The sequence below is a fragment of the Triticum urartu genome, chromosome 5A (genome assembly GCF_056163025.1).
Source record: "Triticum urartu cultivar PI428250 chromosome 5A, HENAU_Tu73, whole genome shotgun sequence".
In the NCBI taxonomy this organism is placed as follows: domain Eukaryota; kingdom Viridiplantae; phylum Streptophyta; class Magnoliopsida; order Poales; family Poaceae; genus Triticum; species Triticum urartu.
The window spans coordinates 649,342,683-649,365,862 of NC_141877.1; the positions used below are offsets into that span (position 1 = coordinate 649,342,683).

Consider the following 23,180-nt stretch of genomic DNA (forward strand, 5'->3'; position numbering starts at 1 on the left):
TTACTCCTACCTTAGATCCATATTGGGTAATTTGATTGTGGATATTTTTATCTAGATTTTCAATTAACTCAACGGTGGCAACTTTATTTTCAATAATTTCAAGTCTTTGCATTACATGCTCCAAAGTTAACATAGTTCCATTAACCAAAAGAGGTGGTGAGCCAAATAAATCTATCATAGCAATATAAGAGTCAAAAGTATGGCTACCCAAAAAATTCCCTCCGGTAATGGTATCTAGGATATATCTATACCAAGGATTAGCACCAACATAAAAATTGCGGAGAAGAACCGAAGTAGATTGCTTCCTGGTAGATATATTTTGAGCATTGCAAATTCTATACCAAGCGTCTTTTAGATTTTCTCCCTCCCTTTTCTTAAAATTAAGAACTTCATTCTTGGGAGACAACGAAGAAGATATAAGACTAGCCATGACGACAAGCAAACGGAAAAGAGAGGGTGAATAAAACGGCAAGGGTGAAGTGGGGGAGAGGAAAACGAGAGCCAAATGGCAGATAATGTAATGGGAGAGATAAGGGATTGTGATGGGTACTTGGTATGTTGACTTTTGTGTAGACTCCCCGGCAACGGCGCCAGAAATTCTTCTTGCTACCTCTCGAGCACTGCGTTAGATTTCCCCGAAGAGGAGAGGATGATGCAGCAAAGTAGCGTAAGTATTTCCCTCAGTTTTTGAGAACCAAGGTATCAATCCAGTAGGAGGCTACGCGCGAGTCCCTCGTACCTACACAAAGCAAATAACTCCTCGCAACCAACGCGAATAGGGGTTGTCAATCCCTTCACGGTCACTTACGAGAGTGAGATCTGATAGAGATGATAGATAATATTTTTGGTATTTTTGATATAAATATGCAAGGTAAAATAAAAGGTAGAGTAAAAAAGCAAAGCAATAATAAAGTGATGGAAGATTGATATGATGAGAATAGACCCGGGGGCCATAGATTTCACTAGTGGCTTCTCTCAAGAGCATAAGTATTCTACGATGGGTGAACAAATTACTGTTGAGCAATTGACGGAATTGAGCATAGTTATGAGAATATCTAGGTATGATCATGTATATAGGCATCACGTCCGAGACAAGTAGACCGACTCCTGCCTGCATCTACTACTATTACTCCACTCATCGACCGCTATCCAGCATGCATCTAGAGTATTAAGTTCAAGAAAACAGAGTAACGCCTTAAGCAAGATGACATGATGTAGAGGGATAAATTCATGCAATATGATAAAAACCCCATCTTGTTATCCTCGATGGCAACAATACAATACGTGCCTTGCTGCCCCTACTATCACTGGGAAAGGACACCGCAAAATTGAACCCAAAGCTAAGCACTTCTCCCATTGCAAGAAAAACCAATCTAGTAGGCCAAACCAAACTGACAATTCGAAGAGACTTGCAAAGATAACCAATCATACATAAAAGAATTCAGAGAAGATTCAAATATTGTTCATAGATAATCTTGATCATAAACCCACAATTCATCGGTCTCAACAAACACACCGCAAAAAGAAGATTGCATCGAATAGATCTCCGCGAGAGAGGGGGAGAACATTGTATTGAGATCCAAAAAGAGAGAAGAAGTCATCTAGCTACTAACTATGGACCCGAAGGTCTGAGGTAAACTACTCACACTTCATCGGAGGGGCTATGGTGATGATGTAGAAGCCCTCCGTGGTGGATTCCCCTTCCGGCGGAGCTCCGGAACAGGCCCCAAGATGGGATCTCGTGGGTACAGAAGGTTGCGGCGGTGGAATTAGGTTTTTGGCTCCGTATCTGATCGTTTGGGGGTACGTAGGTATATATATAGGAGGAAGGAGTACGTCGGTGGAGCAAAGGGGGCCCACGAGGCAGGGGGCGCGCCCTCCACCCACGTGGCCACCTCCCTCCTTTCTTGACGGGGGTCCAAGTCTCCTGGATCTTATTTGGTGACAAAATCACGTTCCCGAAGGTTTCATTCCGTTTGGACTCCGTTTGATATTCCGTTTCTTCAAAACACTGAAATAGGCAAAAAACAGCAATTCTGGTCTGGGCCTCCGGTTAATAGGTTAGTCCCAAAAGTAATATAAAGGTGGAAAATAAAGCCCAATATGGTCCAAAACAGTAGATAATGTAGCATGGAGCAATCAAAAATTATAGATACATTGGAGACGTATCACCGGTGTCCATATACCATGCGGGATCAATTGGGTATGACGGCGTAAAACCTTGGTCGATGTGTGTGTCCTTGCCCTTGGCGGCAACATGGGCAGCAGGAGGGCCAAAATCTGCCATGGCAAATTGGCGCTCATTGCCTTTGCCATCATTACTGATGCCGAGGAAGCTCCGCTGAAATCGTTTGTGGCACTTGGAGGCGAGGTGCTTTTCACGACCGCAGAGCTGGCACCGCACGGGGCCCCCACCCGAGGTCGACGCAGGGGGGTTGGCAACCCGGGCGGCCGAAGGAGATGCAGGCGGGCGCTGTCCGCGCGATGCCCAAAAGGCCGCTGGCTGGTCGGCGATAGTGGCGATGGAGCGGCGAGCCTCGATGCGTTGCTCGGTGAAGAGCAGGCGGGAGAAGAGCTCGTGCGGAGGAAGCGGTGGCTTGGCGTTGTGGACGGCCTCAGCAAGGTTGTCGTACTCGGCGTCGAGGCCCTTGATAACGTAGCTGGCGAACTCCTCATCACTCAGCGGTCGACCAATAGAGGTCAGTGTGTCCGCCAAGACCTTGATTTTGTTGAAGTATGTGGTGGCAGATTTGTCCAGTTTCTTAATGTCATCAAGCTTGCTGCGAAGAGCCATCGAGTGGGTGGTGGAGGTCTGGGCGAACGCATCCTCCAGAGTCGTCCACGCATCCAAAGAGGAGGCAACAAAGAGGCAAAGGCCAGTGACCCCGTCTCCCAGGGAGCCCTGGATGGCGGAGAGGGTCGCCTGGTCTTGCTGCACCCACACACGGTGCGTCGGGTTGATTGTCGGGCCGTGAACAGTGGGAATAACCTGCGGCGAACACGGCAGGGAACCATCGACATAGCCAAGGAGGGAGCGGCTGCGGAGCAGCGGTAGAACCTTGGCACGCCAAAACAGATAGTTGTCAGGCGTGAGGCGAGTGGTGATCAGGTTGTCGAAGTGAAACGGCCTGGAGGACACGGCGGCGTTGGTGGCAGGGACAGCGGACGCCGTAGTGGCGGTGGGTGCCACAGTCGCGAGCGGGGCATCGGAGCCCCCGAGGCCGCCGGCAGGATGGCGAGTGTCGGGGACGAACCAGCAAGGGCCGCGGGTGGCGCCATCATCGTGGCGGTGGAGATTGCCACCATCAAAGTCGTGGGAGATGGCGGGATTGGAGTCGAGAACATCGAGCCGACGGTGGTAGTGCCGAAGAATTGAGGCCTCGGCGAAGCACCGGCGTGAGCGGGTAGGTTGAGGAGGGCGGCAAGCGTCGCGGGGATGGCCCCGGAGCTAGCGGCGCCCGAGGCGGAAGCGGTCATGGCAGCGGTGGCAGCGGCGGCCCTAGAGTTGGGGGCACGGCGGCGGCGGCTGAGGTGGAGTAGGACCTAGGGTTAGGCTGATACCATGTCAAACATAGGTTTTGTGGGAACTGGCTCAACCCTCTATAGGGTGTCCTATCACATATAGATTACACAGTTGGGCTACGTTACAAAGTCTAACAAGCTCGGCTACATCGCTCATGGTGGCGAGAACCACGCGTGCACAAAGAAGAGGCGACGGAGAGATGAAAAAAAAGCGGTTCACGTCTGTAAGGGAAGAAAGAGGAAACATGCGGCTCACGTCCTTGCATTGTATTTTTTTAACACAGTACAAACGCAAACGCTTATATACATGCGCATACACTCACCCCTATGAACGCGCACACACACACACCCTACCTTGTGAGCACCTTCGAAATACTGAGCCGGCATATCATCTTGAAATTTACGAAGTCATCGTAGGCACCTCGCCATCGACGGGAACATCTCCTCCCACTAAATGCGCATCGCCGGAAGTCCTGAAATAAATCCAGGAACAAATGCGAGCACCGGGATTTGAACACTGGTGGGCTGGGGATACCACAGTCCCTCTAACCATCCAACCACAGGTTGGTTCGCCTTGCGTTGTAGTTAAGGTGATAAGGATGGGCGGTCGGTGGGACCAATGGGACGCGACTGAAATCAATCGGGCAAACATAATCATTTTCCTAAAACTTAACTTATATGCAACCAAGCTAACTAGCAATTGGCTCCCAATTCCATATCAATATCTCATGTTCTCATGAATGCTGCTATGCGAACGAGATTTTTTTTTCAAAACTATGACGTATTTTATAGCAAATTTGAAAACTATATGACTTAACGCACAAAAATCAATACTATGACCTCGCCGGCCTCTGGGTGGCCGAAGAGAAGCTTTTCGACCTACGGTTGGCCGAAGAGGGCTCTTCGGTCACCAGTTGGCCGAAAAGAGACACGGGTGGGCCGAAGAATGCCTTTTCGGTCGACGTTTGGCCGAAGAGGACTTTTCGGTCAGGGGTAGGCCAAAGAGTCCCTGGGCGACATTACAAATTAAAACATAGTCCAGACAACATTACAAATAGGCGAAAGAGAAGAATACTCATTTCAACACCTTGAAATCTGGTATACTCGGCAATCTTGTGTGTTGTATGTTAACATAAGTGCCGGAATTCCTCCTTCAGTATGTCCAGGAGACGTACAACATTATCAATGAGTCGAAGAACGTCTCAAACCTTTCCTCCATAGCCTTCTGCTTAGCCCTTCAAGGCTTTCCATAAGGAATGTTATAATTCCATCGGACCTTCACTGTTGTCTGGATGTGTTTTGCTTCCATATCTTTCTTCTCCACTATCTCAGCATACATGAGTTGCGCAATGAGAGTTGAAGTCAAGTTTGGATGATTCACCAGAAGGTTTTTTCTCACACAATTATGTGGGACGACATCAGTGACAACCCAGTGGATGTCATACTTCGGCACGTGCCCGTGGACCTTCCTAGGACAACCTGTTTCAACCTCCCCTTCCTCATCCCCATTAGCAAAACTAGAATCAGCTAATATTATCGACTGACTACTTGCCCAGTATTCTGACCACAAACATTGTGTGGCACGTAGTCTGACTCTTTCTCGGGTTGGCTAGCATCCACATCCGGAGGCTGTGACCCGGATAAATCAATCTCGTTAGCCACTTGACTGCCCTGGCCGGGTTCATACCCCACGTGCAATTGTACGGTATTCTGCTCCTTCGGCACAGGTTCCACTAGGGCATATGGGTGGATTCTTCGGTCCCGGCAACGACTTAATAGGGTCAACCAATGCTGGCTCTTATCTATCGACATCAACTACTTGATATTTTTACAGGATTTGGTCCACAATGCATGAATACTGATGGAACATACTTCAGGATCCAGCCCAAAACTAGTAGTCAACCACTACTTCAACTGTCTAATGTCTAGTCTGTCCGGGTCTGAAAGTGTCATGACACCATTTTTAAACTCGGTAAGATCAACCCCCAACTCATTATATCGAACATTACCAGGGCCATAGTAAACAGTCAAATTTACTGATTCAGGCATTTTTCACCTGTCAGACATTGCCATCTTCTCATTAATCTCAACGGACAAAATTATTAACCGCTACACTAACTATTCGCTAAAATGCCACCATAGACAAATTAACACTAGAAGAATGCAATATGACTTGTCTACACTAACTAAACTGTACAACTCAGAGAAAATTTCTGACAACACGGTTATACCTTCGACTCGTGTATCCCCGGCTTCTTGCTCCTCTCTTCAACTCAGCAACACTGGCCATCTCGCGGAGTACTTGCACCACCGGACAACACCACCGCTGCCCCCACGACTTCCGGAGGTTCAACTCCGAAAACCACCCCAGCCGTACCTCCTTCTCACCACCTCCTCCTCACCACCTACCAAGCGGCACCTCCTCTAGCCCACCATGGTTCCTCCTCACATGTACGCACAAAAACAAATGACCGTAGGCCGCCGGGAATTGTGACGATCTACTGTTTTTGTGGCTTGGATTTGAAAATGGATGCAAACCGAAGGAGATCGGCATGGGTGGAGACAGGGCAGCCCAAGGGCGGAGCCAGGAATTTTCGCCATTGGGTTCACTCAATGGCTCATTGTAAAGTTTTTTTTGTGGGGGTTTAAAGATTTTATATGAATCAATGAAATGTGAAGTCTAATTTTACACCATCTTACACCAAATGTATAATACTAAGTAACAGCATGACGAATGTGAGGACAACATTTTTGAACTTGAGCTTATCTACACCAGCTATGAACAGTAAATTAATACAGAATACTAGATATTTTTTTAAAAAAATACTGATTATTTCATGAAAGATGTTTGAGTATTCTAAGTGCCCGTAAAAACTTGAGCCGGAATGACATTTGGGAGTACTGGAGAAAATAAACAAAATCAGACCTCTAAAAAATCTTCAAAAATAGAAATTTGGAGCACTGATTTTGTTTTTTTGTGTGCAGAGGGCACCACGGAAGTCACTTTGGAAGGAAACTTTACATGCATCTAGAATATTGACCGTTTTCGATGTCTAGAAATTTCAGATTTTTTAATCCTGTTTACTATGTTTTTTTTAGAATTTAGTGTTCATCTCTGGGAGTAGATGAGCTCGGGCTGAAATAGCAATTTTGATATTATATCAGTTATCCGGTGTTCTGCTACAATAAAATTTGAAGGGTACACAATATATAAATGCGCTTTTCCTGCGTTTAACTGGTGGCCTCGGTGTGCCTGCATTATTATCTGAATCTGGTGATCGATTTCTCTTTAAGAAATAATGATCCATAACCTAGATCAATCGAAGTACATTGAATAAGTAATTAGAAGACGATATGCACAACATAGACGAGATGTCACCCGTAAAAAAATATAGACAAGATGTGATGATGTGAGTCATTACCTCAAATTTGGTCCACAAAACCGACAGGCTTGACGCTGGTGATGTAGGCGAGCATGAAAGATCGAATACATCGCAGAGTCAAGGAACCGAAAGAAAAGACGAAAGGTCTGCGGTGGCTGGCGGCTGCCCCTGTAAAAAAAAGGAAAGACCATCCAGGACTAGCCCATGGAAGTACAGTATATCTTTACCTAATATTAAAAGATGGAAGTTTTCATAGTTCTCTATATATTATTTCTTTATATTCATTGATTTTATGTTAACGATGAAAGTTGACGGCTGGGATTTAAAAGAGCCGTCCGCTTCGATCGTCGTACGTCTTTGATCGGGCTGCCTGGCACTTGCCACATTGGCCTTCGAACATGTGGATCCATCATTGTTTACATCGCCCACGTGACCCCTTGCTAAATTCTTTTTTCCATGCGTTACATACAAGAGAAAAATGGATAAAAAAATGAAATCATTAATTAAGAAATACTCGTTGCAAAAAACACTCCACTTTACCAGGTCGCGACAAATGGCGCACATGCAGTACACCACTTGTTCCAACCTGTGAGTTTTCACTTTTTTCGTAGATCCATTTATTCAAAATGTTTTATCTCTTAAACCGTGCGTCCAAATCTCGAACCGTTTTCACCATTGGATTCTTCGCGTCGAGATCTTTAAAACTAGATCCCATGTTGATAGGTTTTGACAAAAAAAAAATTTACAAAAAAACCGGAAGAAAAAAACCGGGCAAAAAAACCAACCGGGAGCACGGTTTTTTTTCCCTTTCCGAAAAAGGCACGCCCGTGCCTCTCGCGAAATCACAACCGTGCCTTTCGTGGAAACAAAACCGTGACTCTCGTGGAAGAAAAAAAAACAGAAAGCGTATTTTTTTTCGTTCCCGAGAGGCACGACCGTGACTCTCGCGAAAGCACAACCGTGCCTCTCGCGAAAGCAAAACCGTAACTCTCGCGAAAGAAAAAAAAACAGAAAACGCGTATTTTTTTCCCTTTCCGAGAGGCACGGCCGTGACTTTCGCGTAAGCACAACCGTGCCTCTCGCGGAAGCAAAACCGTGACTCTCACGAAAGAAAAAAAAAACAGAAAACGCGTTTTGTTTTTCCCTTTCCGAGAGGCACGGCCGTGACTCTCGCAAAAGCACAACTGTGCCTCTCGCGGAAGAAAAACCGTGACTCGCGAAAGAAAAAAAAACAAAAAACGTGTTTTTTTTCGTTTCCGAAAGGCACGACCGTGACTCTCGATAAAGCAGAACCGTACCTCTCGCGGAAGAAAAACCGTGACTTTAGCGAAAAGAAAAAAACAAGAAAATGCGTTTTTTTGTGAAAAAAAAAATTTCAAAATTTTTTTTGCTCGAGAAGCTAAGAAAGACCGGGGGAAAACCAAAACGTCAAAAAACCGTTTAAAAAGCCGAAAACGCGTGCGGAAAAATAAAAAAGCAAAATCTGAAGAAAGCATCCAGAGCGTGACACGTGGCGAATGGCTGAGAGCGCGCCAAGTGACGCTGATCGTTGCGAGGCTCCCGAAGGAGCCCCCGTTAACTAATTGCTCCCATAAAAAGGAAAGGCCTGACTGTATCGGACATATCATCATATCCAACGCTTGGCCCAACGAAACAAAAACCACCAAGCCCAATCGCATCGTCCGGTCGTCCCCCACCTGCCTGACCTCAAATCGCCCCGTCGCCCCCGTTTGACTGGGTAGGCAGTCGCCATGAAGCTGCGCAGACCTGCCTGACCTCAAATCGCCCCGTCGCCCCCGTTTGACTGGGTAGGCAGTCGCCATGAAGCTGCGCAGCCACCGCCGACCTCCTCCACCTCCTTCCCCCACTGGCGCGCGTGAGAAGGAATCGGATCCGAGTGGAGCCCTTCGATCTAAATGAGGAGGAGCGCCTATTGAAACAAGATGATGCGCAGGTTGCGGAGAGCTACGGCGGTAAGTGTCTGCACATAACTTGAAGTGGCATGGAGCAAAGCTTGTGACGATGCAGCGTCCGATGCTGCTGTTGCCTTATCGCATGTTATGGTGAATCACGCCTGGCTTTAATTTTATTTCGTCATCTGCTATCTTTTCCCTCGGGGTGACTAATTGGCCGTCGGTGCATCTGTTCTTCTCTCCCTTGCATGTGCTATTCTTAATAAATATTATTTTATTTGTAAAATTGATGGCTGATTCGTGCAATTTGATGATTTTGAATTGTTCACCCGTTGCAAGGGCTCTACTGATGAATTTAACACTGTAGTGTCTCGCCCCTGTACAGGCACCGCCTGCCTGCTGGTGATCGCTCTTTTTTTCTTCCTTTTGCTCCCATCCCTTTTCTTGGATCTGTATCACTTCCCTGCACATTCCTGAACTTCAATGCATAGGCAGAGCTCCTGCCATTCCGTGTCAAAAAGAAGGGCTCTTCCTGATTACTTCCGAGCTTTTGGTTTTACAAGACAGCAGAACATGCCAAGTTGCTGGGTTGATTCCTTTGGAGGTTAGCTAGCTACACATGGATACTCGCCAGATGAAAACCTCATATACCTATTAACCTTGCAGACTATCTTGTTTTTTTTTTTTTTGATCGAAAGGGGTTTCCCCCCGCTCCATTTTATTATTAAACGGAGCTGCAGACTATCTTGGTTACTGGTTAATCCTATTTGATGATTGCAGGAAGGCTTTCAGGCCAGCACATGAGTTCACGTCTACAGGTATGCATGCACATGATCATCCAAAGTAGATGTTTATACATCAATTGTTGTGATTACTTATGTGCTAATCGATCGGACCATTCATTTAGCACTATGCTGATTGGGTCACTGTCAACTGACCAAAACCATCACTGGCTACACGCACTTGAGTTGATTGGATACCATACAACGTTCTGATGCAGAGCATTGGTGCGTTCTTGGACTCTCTATGGTTCTGTTACATATTATATAACATAAGTTTACTTCTTTTGCTTCTTTGAAAGCCAAGATATTTCTTTAGCAATAGTTGGTTGTGCGTGTGATCTTACCTGGGTGTGTTATGCCAGAAATTCCTCAATGCTGTGCCTCTTCTGTAGTGGTTGGTGCACATAATTTTGTAGCAAATCAATGTACCAAAGCACGTGTGTTCCAGAAATTTCCTTTTAGAATTTTCAGAATAACTTAATGCTTATTTTTTTTAACATTTTGTTAGAGCCCAGCACCATTTGTTTACCTAATTTTTTATAGATAAACATGATTATTAGTACTTTATTTGTTGTTTTTAGTTAACTATAATTTGCAACCAGTCAATATTTTTTTTTGTTTTCGTTAGCCTTTCAACTTCTGCATGTTGTAGTAATATGGAGAATAGGTTTTTAATTACCGTTTTAGCTCTTATATAAAGCAAGGACATGGGTGCGTGACCTGTTGAAATAGAGGGCGTGTGTGTGTGAGAGGGAGGGGAGGGCTCAGAGTCATTTTTAGAGTCGCATGGAGTTTTTCTTCTGTCTTGGTCATGTTTAGAGTCGTGTGATGTTTTTTTATCCCGGTGCAACGCACGGGCATGTTTGCTAGTCTTTGTAGAAAGAATTCTCTAACGCTGTGTTTGGATGTCTGTATTGGAGGCATATGTATTGTATTGGTTTCAATTCCAATTCAGACAGGAAATTGTAATGGACATGAATACGAATTCGGTTGTTTGGATGTATATCGAATTGGCTCACGGAATCGTCCTGAGGTTTCAATACAGAATCGTGTTTGGATGTCAAACACTGGAATTGCATAGCAACATTACTATATGCATTAAAACAGTAGTTGTATGACTATAATTGGATGATTATATAGTAAAAATTATCATCAATTATTCTAGAAATCGAGGATGACATCATATAATATTGACACAAAAAGAATCAAAAATAATTTTACACCAACACAGTACAACACATATAGTTTAAATAGATGTCTCAAATTCTCAACAGCACATAGTTCCAAATGTAACATCACAATTGTTCAAATAAGTAGAAGTTGAACAGTACATAGTACATAGTTCCAAATGTAACAAACCAAATAGTTCAGATAGGCAATAATACATAGTTCAAGGAATCATAACACACCAAACAGTACATAGTTCCAAGAAGTTTAACAAGACACAGGAATCATAACTTCAAGGCAATAATAGCAGCCAAGCCTTCCTCATGTGCATGGGAAGCTCCATTAGAGCTTCAAACAAGCGCTCATTAAGAATCAACTTTCTGTAAGAGTGCAACATGTCTACTTCTGCCAACTCTGGTATCAACTCAAGTGCAGCAAGTATTTCAGAAGGAGTAGTAACCTTTGGCAATGGAAGTGGATCAGTTGTCTTCAAAGCATCCTTGAAAGTAGTCCTCATTTCTCCAATCATGCATATAATGGCATCACCTGTTCGTTGTCTCTTTGGTACCGTTTCTGGAGAGACTTCAATTGTTTCTTCTAGATCTGCAGCAGTCTCAGCAGCAGTCTCAGCACCTGTCTTGGCACCTTCACCGTCCGCATGATCTTTTGAATATATGGTAGAGATGGCTTCCCAGTGCTTCACTACTTTGGTCTTGTAAGAAGCTAATGCTTTCTCCTTCTTATTAGCCTGCACAATACACCCATCAGAGAAGTAAAGTTGTTGCCCTGTTTTGTTACATACAAAAAATAATTAAAAATGCAAATGTATAGAAGTTACTGAAGGAAATATGCCCTAGAGGCAATAATAAAGTTATTATTTATTTCCTTATATCATGATAAAAGTTTATTATTCATACTACAATTGTATTAACCGGAAACATAATACATGTGTGAATACATAGACAAACAGAGTGTCACTAGTATGCCTCTACTTGACTAGCTCGTTAATCAAAGATGGTTATGTTTCCTAACCATGAACAAAGAGTTGTTATTTGATTAACGGGATCACATCATTAGTTGAATGATCTGATTGACATGACCCATTCCATTAGCTTAGCACCCGATCGTTTAGTATGTTGCTATTGCTTTCTTCATGACTTATACATGTTCCTATGACTATGAGATTATGCAACTCCCGTTTGCCGGAGGAACACTTTGTGTGCTACCAAACGGGAGTAACTTCAAGGCAATAAAGGTGCTCTACAGGTGTCTCCAAAGGTACATGTTGGGTTGGCGTATTTCGAGATTAGGATTTGTCACTCCGATTGTCGGAGAGGTATCTCTGGGCCCTCTCGGTAATGCACATCACATAAGCCTTGCAAGCATTGCAACTAATGAGTTAGTTGTGAGATGATGTATTACGGAACGAGTAAAGACTTGCCGGTGACGAGATTGAACTAGGTATTGAGATACTGACGATCGAATCTCGGGCAAGTAACATACCGATGACAAAGGGAACAACGTATATTGTTATGCGGTCTGACCGATAAAGATCTTCGTAGAATATGTATGAACCAATATGAGCATCCAGGTTCCGCTATTGGTTATTGACCAGAGACGTGTCTCGGTCATGTCTACATTGTTCTCGAACCGTAGGGTTAGCACGCTTAACGTTACGATGACAGTTTCGTTATGAGTTTATGTATTTTGATGTACCGAAGGTTGTTCGGAGTCCCGGATGTGATCACGGACATGACGAGGAGTCTCGAAATGGTCGAGACATAATCAATATATTGGACGACTATATTCGGACACCGGAAGTGTTCCGGGTGATTTCGGAGAAAACCGGAGTGCCGGAGGGGTTACCGGAACCCCCCAGGGAAGTATTGGGCCTTAGTGGGCCTGAGGGGAGAGAGAGGGCAGCAGCCCAGGAGGTGGCGCCCCCCCCCCATGGGGAGTCCGAATTGGACTAGGGAGGGGGTGCGCGGCCCCTCTTTCCCTCTCCCTCTCCCTCTCTTTCCTTCCCCCTCTTTCTTCCTAGTTGGACTAGGAAAGGGGAGTCCTACTCCCACTAGGAGGAGGACTCCCCCCTCCCTTTGGCGCGCCCCATAGGGCCGACCGGCCTCCCCCCTTGCTCCTTTATATACGGGGGCAGGGGGCACCCTAGAACACACAAGTTGATCTTCGTGATCGTTCCTTAGCCGTGTGCGGTGCCCCCCTCCACGATATTACACCTCAGTCATATTGTAGTGGTGCTTAGGCAAAGCCCTGCGGCGGTTGAACATCAAGATTGTCACCACGCCGTCGTGCTGACGGAACTCCTCCCCAAAGCTTTGCAAGATCAGAGCCCGGGGAGCGTCATCGAGCTGAACGTGTGCCAAGAACTCGGAGGTGCCGGAGTAACGGTGCTTGGATCGGTTGGACCGGGAAGACGTACGACTACTTCCTCTACATTGCGTCAACGCTTCCGCTTCGGTCTACGAGGGTACGTAGACAACACTCTCCCATCTCGTTGCTATGCATCACCATGATCTTGCGTGTGCGTAGGAAATTTTTTGAAATTACTACGTTCCCCAACAGTGGCATCCGAGCCTAGGTTTTATGGTTTGATGTTATATGCACGAGTAGAACACAAGTGAGTTGTGGGCGATATAAGTCATACTGCTTACCAGCATGTCATACTTTGGTTCGGCAGTATTGTTGGATGAAGCGGCCCGGACCAACATTACGCGTACGCTTACGTGAGACTGGTTCTACCGCCGTGCTTTGCACACAGGTGGCTGGCGGATGTCAGTTTCTCCAACTTTAGTTGAACCGAGTGTGGCTACGCCCGGTCCTTGCGAAGGTTAAAACAGCACCAACTTGACAAACTATCGTTGTGGTTTTGATGCGTAGGTAAGATTAGTTCTTGCTTAAGCCCGTAGCAGCCACGTAAAACTTGCAACAACAAAGTAGAGGACGTCTAACTTGTTTTTGCAGGGCATGTTGTGATGTGATATGGTCAAGACATGATGCTAAATTTTATTGTATGAGATGATCAAGTTTTGTAACCGAGTTATCGGCAACTGGCAGGAGCCATATGGTTGTCGCTTTATTGTATGCAATGCAATCGCGCTGTAATGCTTTACTTTATCACTAAGCGGTAGCGATAGTCGTGGAAGCATAAGATTGGCGAGACGATAACGATGCTACGATGGAGATCAAGGTGTCACGCCGGTGACGATGGTGATCACGACGGTGCTTCGGAGATGGAGATCACAAGCACAAGATGATGATGGCCTTATCATATCACTTATATTGATTGCATGTGATGTTTATCTTTTATGCATCTTATCTTGCTTTGATTGACGGTAGCATTATAAGATGATCTCTCTCTAAATTATCAAGAAGTGTTCTCCCTGAGTATGCACCGTTCCGAAAGTTCTTCGTGCTGAGACACCACGTGATGATCGGGTGTGATAGGCTCTACGTTCAAATACAACGGGTGCAAAACAGTTGCACACGCGGAATACTCAGGTTATACTTGACGAGCCAAGCATATACAGATATGGCCTCGGAACACGGAGACCGAAAGGTCGAGCGTGAATCATATAGTAGATATGATCAACATAGTGATGTTCACCAATGAAACTACTCCATCTCACGTGATGATCGGACATGGTTTAGTTAATTTGGATCACGTAATCACTTAGAGGATTAGAGGGATATCTATCTAAGTGGGAGTTCTTAAGTAATATGATTAATTGAACCTAAATTTATCATGAACTTAGTACCTGATAGTATCTTGCTTATGTATGTTTGATTGTAGATAGATGGCCCGTGCTGTTGTTCCGTTGAATTTTAATGCGTTCCTTGAGAAAGCAAAGTTGAAAGATGATGGTAGCAATTACACGGACTGGGTCCGTAACTTGAGGATTATCCTCATTACTGCACAGAAGAATTACGTCCTGGAAGCACCGCTGGGTGCCAGGCCTGCTGCTAGAGCAACACCATATGTTATGAACATCTGGCAGAGTAAAGCTGATGACTACTCGATAGTTCAATGTGCCATGCTTTACGGCTTAGAACCGGGACTTCAACGACGTTTTGAATGTCATGGGGCATATGAGATGTTCCAGGAGTTGAAGTTAATATTTCAAGCAAATGCCCGGATTGAGAGATATGAAGTCTCCAATAAGTTCTATAGCTGCAAGATGGAGGAGAACAGTTCTGTCAGTGAGCATATACTCAAGATGTCTGGGTATTGTAATCACTTGATTCAACTGTGAGTTAATCTTCCGGATGATAGCGTCATTGACAGAATTCTCCAATCACTTCCACCAAGCTACAAGAGCTTCGTGATGAACTATAATATGCAAGGGATGAATAAGACTATTCCCGAGCTCTTCGCAATGCTGAAAGCTGCGGAGGTAGAAATCAAGAAGGAGCATCAAGTGTTGATGGTCAACAAGACCACTAGTTTCAAGAAAAAGGGCAAAGGGAAGAAGAAGGGAAACTTCAAGAAGAACAGCAAGCAAGTTGCTGCTCAAGAGAAGAAACCCAAGTCTGGACCTAAGCCTGAAACTGAGTGCTTCTACTGCAAGCAGACTGGTCACTGGAAGCGGAACTGCCCCAAGTATTTGGCGGATAAGAAGGATGGCAAGGTGAACAAAGGTATATGTGATATACATGTTATTGATGTGTACCTTACTAATGCTCGCAGTAGCACCTGGGTATTTGATACTGGTTTTGTTGCTAATATTTGCAACTTGAAACAGGGACTACAGATTAAGCGAAGATTGGCTAAGGACGAGGTGACGATGCGCGTGGGAAATGGTTCCAAAGTCGATGTGATCGCAGTCGGCACGCTACCTCTACATCTACCTTCGGGATTAATATTAGACCTAAATAATTGTTATTTGGTGCCAGCGTTAAGCATGAACATTATATCTGGATCTTGTTTGATGCGAGACGGTTATTCATTTAAATCAGAGAATAATGGTTGTTCTATTTATATGAGTAATATCTTTTATGGTCATGCACCTTGAAGAATGGTCTATTCTTATTGAATCTCGATAGTAGTGACACACATATTCATAATGTTGAAGCCAAAAGATGCAGAGTTGATAATGATAGTGCAACTTATTTGTGGCACTGCCGTTTAGGTCATATCGGTGTAAAGCGCATGAAGAAACTCCATACTGATGGACTTTTGGAACCACTTGATTATGAATCACTTGGTACTTGCGAACCGTGCCTCATGGGCAAGATGACTAAAACACCGTTCTCTGGTACTATGGAGAGAGCAATAGATTTATTGGAAATAATACATACAGATGTATGTGGTCCGATGAATATTGAGGCTCGTGGCGGATATCGTTATCTTCTCACCTTCACAGATGACTTAAGCAGATATGGGTATATCTACTTAATGAAACATAAGTCTGAAACGTTTGAAAAGTTCAAAGAATTTCAGAGTGAAGTTGAAAATCATCGTAACAAGAAAATAAAATTCCTACGATCTGATCGTGGAGGAGAATATTTGAGTTACGAGTTTGGTGTACATTTCAAACAATGTGGAATAGTTTCGCAACTCACGCCACCCGGAACACCACAGCGTAATGGTGTGTCCGAACGTCGTAATCATACTTTACTTGATATGGTGCGATCTATGATGTCTCTTACCGATTTACCGCTATCGTTTTGGGGTTATGCTTTAGAGACGAACGCATTAACGTTAAATAGGGCACCATCAAAATCCGTTGAGACGACCACTTATGAACTATGGTTTGGCAAGAAACCAAAGTTGTCGTTTCTGAAAGTTTGGGGCTGCGATGCTTATGTGAAAAAGCTTCGACCTGATAAGCTCGAACCCAAATCAGATAAATGTGTCTTCATAGGATATCCAAAGGAGACTATTGGATACACCTTCTATCACAGATCTGAAGGCAAGACTTTTGTTGCTAAGTTCGGAAACTTTCTAGAGAAGGAATTTCTCCTGAAAGAAGTGAGTGGGAGGAAAGTAGAACTTGACGAGGTAACTGTACCTGCTCCCTTGTTGGAGAGTAATGCATCACAGAAATCTGTTTCTGTGACACCTACACCAATAAGTGAGGAAGTTAATGATAATGATCATGAAACTTCAGAACAAGATACTACTGAACCTCGTAGATCAACCAGAGTGAGATCCGCACCAGAGTGGTACGGTAATCCTGTTCTGGAAGTCATGCTACTAGATCATGATGAACCTACGAATTATGAAGAAGCGATGGTGAGCCCAGATTCCGCAAAATGGCTTGAAACCATGAAATCTGAGATGGGATCCATGTATGAGAACAAAGTGTGGACTTTGGTTGACTTGCCCGATGATCGGCAAGCAATTGAGAATAAATGGATCTTCAAGAAGAAGACTGACGCTGACGGTAATATTACTGTCTACAAAGCTCGACTTGTCGCAAAAGGGTTTCGGCAAGTTCAAGGGAATGACTACGATGAGACCTTCTCACCCGTAGCGATGCTTAAGTCTGTCCGAATCATGTTAGCAATTGCCGCATTTTATGATTATGAAATTTGGCAGATGGATGTCAAAACTGCATTCCTGAATGGGTTTCTGGAAGAAGAGTTGTATATGATGCAACCAGAAGGTTTTGTCAATCCAAAGGGACCTAACAAAGTGTGCAAGCTCCAGCGATCCATCTATGGACTGGTGCAAGCCTCTCGGAGTTGGAATAAACGCTTTGATAGTGTGATCAAAGCATTTGGTTTTATACAGACTTTCGGAGAAGCCTGTATTTACAAGAAAGTGAGTGGGAGCTCTGTAGCATTTCTGATATTATATGTGGATGACATATTATTGACTGGAAATGATATAGAATTTCTGGATAGCATAAAGGGATACCTGAATAAGAGTTTTTCAATGAAAGACCTCGATGAAGTTGCTTACATATTAGGCATTAAGATCTATAGAGATAGATCAAGACGCTTAATTGGACTTTCACAAAGCACATACCTTGACAAGATTTTAAAAAAGTTCAAAATGGATCAAGCAAAGAAAGGGTTCTTGCCTGTGTTATAAGGTGTGAAATTGAGTCAGACTCAATGACCGACCACTGCAGAAGATAGAGAGAAAATGAAAGATGTTCCCTATGCTTCAGCCATAGGCTCTATCATGTATGCAATGCTGTGTACCAGACCTGATGTGTGCCTTGCTATAAGTCTAGCAGGGAGGTACCAAAGTAATCCAGGAGTGGATCACTGGACAGCGGTCAAGAACATCCTGAAGTACCTGAAAAGGACTAAGGATATGTTTCTCGTATATGGACGTGACAAAGAGCTCGTCGTAAACGGTTACGTTGATGCAAGCTTTGACACTGATCCGGACGATTCTAAATCGCAAACCGGATACGTGTTTACATTAAACGTTGGAGCTGTCAGTTGGTGCAGTTCTAAACAAAGCGTCGTGGCGGGATCTACATGTGAAGCGGAGTACATAGCTGCTTCGGAAGCAGCAAACATAGGAGTCTGGATGAAGGAGTTCATATCCGATCTAGGTGTCATATCTAGTGCATCGGGTCCAATGAAAATCTTTTGTGACAATACTGGTGCAATTGCCTTGGCGAAGGAATCCAGATTTCACAAGAGAACCAAGCACATCAAAAGACGCTTCAATTCCATCCAGGATCTAGTCCAGGTGGGAGACATAGAGATTTGCAAGATACATACGGATCTGAATGTAGCAGACCCGTTGACTAAGCCTCTTCCACGAGCAAAACATGATCAGCACCAAGGCTCCATGGGTGTGAGAATCATTATTGTGTAATCTAGATTATTGACTCTAGTGCAAGTGGGAGACTGAAGGAAATATGCCCTAGAGGCAATAATAAAGTTATTATTTATTTCCTTATATCATGATAAAAGTTTATTATTCATACTACAATTGTATTAACCGGAAACATAATACATGTGTGAATACATAGACAAACAGAGTGTCACTAGTATGCCTCTACTTGACTAGCTCGTTAATCAAAGATGGTTATGTTTCCTAACCATGAACAAAGAGTTGTTATTTGATTAACGGGATCACATCATTAGTTGAATGATCTGATTGACATGACCCATTCCATTAGCTTAGCACCCGATCGTTTAGTATGTTGCTATTGCTTTCTTCATGACTTATACATGTTCCTATGACTATGAGATTATGCAACTCCCGTTTGCCGGAGGAACACTTTGTGTGCTACCAAACGTCACAACGTAACTGGGTGATTATAAAGGTGCTCTACAGGTGTCTCCAAAGGTACATGTTGGATTGGCGTATTTCGAGATTAGGATTTGTCACTCCGATTGTCGGAGAGGTATCTCTGGGCCCTCTCGGTAATGCACATCACATAAGCCTTGCAAGCATTGCAACTAATGAGTTAGTTGTGAGATGATGTATTACGGAATGAGTAAAGACTTGCCGGTGACGAGATTGAACTAGGTATTGAGATACCGACGATCGAATCTCGGGCAAGTAACATACCGATGACAAAGGGAACAACGTATATTGTTATGCGGTCTGACCGATAAAGATCTTCGTAGAATATGTATGAACCAATATGAGCATCCAGGTTCCGCTATTAGTTATTGACCAGAGACGTGTCTCGGTCATGTCTACATTGTTCTCGAACCGTAGGGTCCGCACGCTTAACGTTACGATGACAGTTTCATTATGAGTTTATGTATTTTGATGTACCGAAGGTTGTTCGGAGTCCCGGATGTGATCACGGACATGACGAGGAGTCTCGAAATGGTCGAGACATAATCAATATATTGGACGACTATATTCGGACACCGGAAGTGTTCCGGGTGATTTCGGAGAAAACCGGAGTGCCGGAGGGGTTACCGGAACCCCCCAGGGAAGTATTGGGCCTTAGTGGGCCTGAGGGGAGAGAGAGGGCAGCAGCCCAGGAGGTGGCGCCCCCCCCATGGGGAGTCCGAATTGGACTAGGGAGGGGGTGCGCGGCCCCTCTTTCCCTCTCCCTCTCCCTCTCTTTCCTTCCCCCTCTTTCTTCCTAGTTGGACTAGGAAAGGGGAGTCCTACTCCCACTAGGAGGAGGACTCCCCCCTCCCTTTGGCGCGCCCCATAGGGCCGGCCGGCCTCCCCCCTTGCTCCTTTATATACGGGGGCAGGGGGCACCCTAGAACACACAAGTTGATCTTCGTGATCGTTTCTTAGCCGTGTGCGGTGCCCCCCTCCACGATATTACACCTCAGTCATATTATAGCGGTGCTTAGGCGAAGCCCTGTGACGGTTGAACATCAAGATCGTCACCACGCCGTTGTGCTGACGAAACTCCTCCCCGAAACTTTGCTGGATCGGAGTCCGGGGAGCGTCATCGAGCTGGACGTGTGCCAAGAACTCGAAGGTGCCGGAGTAACGGTGCTTGGATCGGTTGGACCGGGAAGACGTACGGCTACCTACTCTACGTTGCGTCAACGCTTCCGCTTCGGTCTACGAGGGTACGTAGACAACACTCTCCCATCTCGTTGCTATGCATCACCATGATCTTGCGTGTACGTAGGAAATTTTTTAAAATTACTACATTCCCCAACAGTTACCTCCAAATATTTAGTCCGCACATCGTCGCTATCAATGGATAGCTTATTATTGACCCTATCCCAACCAAAACCGCTTTGAGAAAGGATCTTGTTAATGATTTCAAATTGATTGTCGAAAGTCCTAAGCCTTCCTAATATGTTGTTCTTCGCGATATCCTTATTGCACTTCTCCTTCACATTCTTGATAGCTGCACTGTACACATGTGCTTTCCATCCATTTTGTGAATGGTCACCCATATTGTGATGATGAACAAGTACCTCAAGCAAGGCAGCGTCCATCTCATCATCCCATGTGACATAAGTCCTCTTTCCAGTACCAGTTCCTTCAGCCATGCTGCTACAAAGAATAACATTTTTGCACAAAGGAAAAAAAAGTATTTTAAGTCAAATAAATGCTGAATGAGAGTGCAAATTTCGAGAAAATCCATCACATATATATTAATATGAAGATGATGCATGTACAAAAGACCACACAAGGCACCATCATGGTCAACCAAGCTATCACACAAAAGACAATCAGCAAGCTACCATCATCACCTAGGCACTACCAATATGAGACAACCACCACCTAGGCACTACAAAAAATGAGACAACCACCACCTAGGCACATCCACTAACTAATCCACCATCAACTAACTACGCCATCTCTAATTCAGCATGCCTGAGAAGGTATTCAGCATACATGTCTTGCGATAATTGTTGCCTAAAGTTGGTCCATTCATTAGTGACTTGAACAAATGTAATCAAGTCAGTGTCGTCCACGGGCTCATGTTCCAAATTTGCTAGGTCAGCATGAACTTCTTGCAGCAATAAATCATCCATCATATGCTGCCTATCCCTTGCAAAGTTGTGTAACACACAACAAGCATTAATAATTCGAATCTGCAATGATTTATATTTAAATTAGCATGTCATACAGTCCATATGTTATTCAACACCATATGGATACTTGTTACCTAGTCCTTTATGTCAAAGAAAGATTGAATTCGTAGAATGGCCCATTTTTTCTTCCATAGGCCAAAAGTTCTCTCCACAACATTTCTAGCCCGAGAATGACGCAAGTTATACAACTCTTTGTCAGTTTGGGGTTGTTGTTGACTTGAGACCCACTCTTTCAAGTGGTACCTAGTCGATCTGAATGGAGCTAGAAAGCCAGGTCCATTGGTGTAGCCAGCATCCACTAGGTAGTATTTTCCTATGGTGCAGCAATTAGATTTAGCTAACATTAACACAAAAAGAAACAAAATGCCAAGAGAAACAATCATACCATGAGGTATAACAAATGCATCTTGACGATCATTTCTCATTGCATCACGCAACACTCTGGAGTCAGATGCAGATCCCTCCCAGCCAGGTAGAACATAAAGAAATGTCATGTTCCAGTCAACAACACCTAGCATGTTAGTGGTGATATCTTGCTTTCTGTTCCTGACCTCCCTTCGTCAGCCGCAACGACAGAAACATCAACATGACACCCATCTAGTGCTCCCAAGGCATTTCCAAACCACTTCCATTTGTAATCATCCGAAGGTTCAATAGAAGGATCAGGAAGCTTGATAAACTTCCCGGTTAGGGAAAGAATGGCTGTCAACACATTCGAGAAGTGCCTACTGATAGTCTCTAAAGAACGCTTGTAAGTGCCACGCAACACTCTCATTTTAATACCATGTCCAGCCACCAACAAGAACATAGCAACCTTTTCTTCTACAGTGACATATACGCTATCTTCCAGACCACACTTCATACGCAACATTGTGCAAAGATCATGAAAATTCCTTTTGGTTAAGTGCCCATTGTACATTTCTTTCAGCAAGTACTTCCTATGAACATATCGAAGCTCTTCGTCACTAAAGCATCGCAAACTCTTCGGTACTCTCTGCGTACTAAGATAAGCTAGGCCAAGACAAACTGACTCAACATACATCGCTGTCAAGATGATCCTTTTCCTTTTTCTTCTTTTGTTCTCTTCGGTAATGGAAGCAATCAAATTCATTTGTGACATGCAGCTACAATGTAGATATATTATGTTAACTTTGGGCTAATTTCAATATAACCATGCATCATTCAAGATGACCATATGCATCAGACCACCACAAGCATTGAAGGTTCACAAAATTGTATGACCATGATGCATCAAATCATACATAAGCATGCATCAAATTCATCATAAGACAAGCATATGCATCAGACCACCACAAGCATAGTTCACAAAATTGCAGATTCATACCTCAGGTTGGCCTAGATGGCTTCCAACTTTTAATCCAACCTGCAACAAGAGGATACATCAGTGCTCAGCAAATCATTGACAAGAGGGCTGGGAAGAAAAGGAAACAGAGTAGGCTGCTTGGAGATAGGGAAGAATCATGGATGAAGAAGGGGCTGGCTGGACACACAGAAGAAGGGGCGGCCCAGGAGGTGGTCCGAGGGAGAGGAGATGTGCACCGGCAGAGTGGTCCACCGCACGGCTGGAGAGAAAGGAAGGGCCGGCGCCGGAGTGGACTGCCGCCGTTGGCTTCAGATCCGATCTGGCCACGGCGAGCAAGGCCAGAGAGAACGAGAAGGGGCAGCGCCGGAGGAGGGGAAGGGACGGCGGCAAAGGAAGAAGGGAAGGGGAGGCGGCGACCATACCTACGCTGGCCGGCGTGGTGGATCTGCGAGGGTGCCGCCGTCGATCTGCCTGGCGGCGGTTTCCTCTCTCGAACCCTCTGTCTCGTGGTAGGGGGAGGAAAGAACTGACGAAACGTTTTGTTTTGCCGGAGGGAAGCAATTCAGGCGAAATCGGAGGTCCAAGCCTCTGTATTGGCGCGATGGGTGGGCGCGTGCGAGCGAAAACT

General features: G+C 44.7%; 1 protein-coding gene across 2 annotated transcripts; it reads right to left on the bottom strand.

Moving 5' to 3' along the window:
- Positions 1-10,878: 10,878 nt before the first annotated feature.
- LOC147973766 (uncharacterized) lies at positions 10,879-23,180 on the bottom strand. Of its 2 annotated transcripts, none has more exons than XM_087522242.1 (4): positions 22,975-23,180; positions 22,574-22,612; positions 20,605-20,683; positions 10,879-11,515 (listed from the first exon to the last, which is right to left on the bottom strand). In XM_087522242.1, the coding sequence occupies exons 3-4, from the start codon at positions 20,677-20,679 to the stop codon at positions 11,060-11,062; spliced, it is 531 nt and encodes a 176-aa protein (XP_087378368.1). In that variant the 5' UTR covers positions 20,680-20,683; positions 22,574-22,612; positions 22,975-23,180; the 3' UTR covers positions 10,879-11,059. The 2 variants fall into 2 exon arrangements, with proteins under 2 accessions (XP_087378368.1, XP_087378367.1); XM_087522241.1 differs by having other exon boundaries at positions 20,605-20,680; positions 22,975-23,174.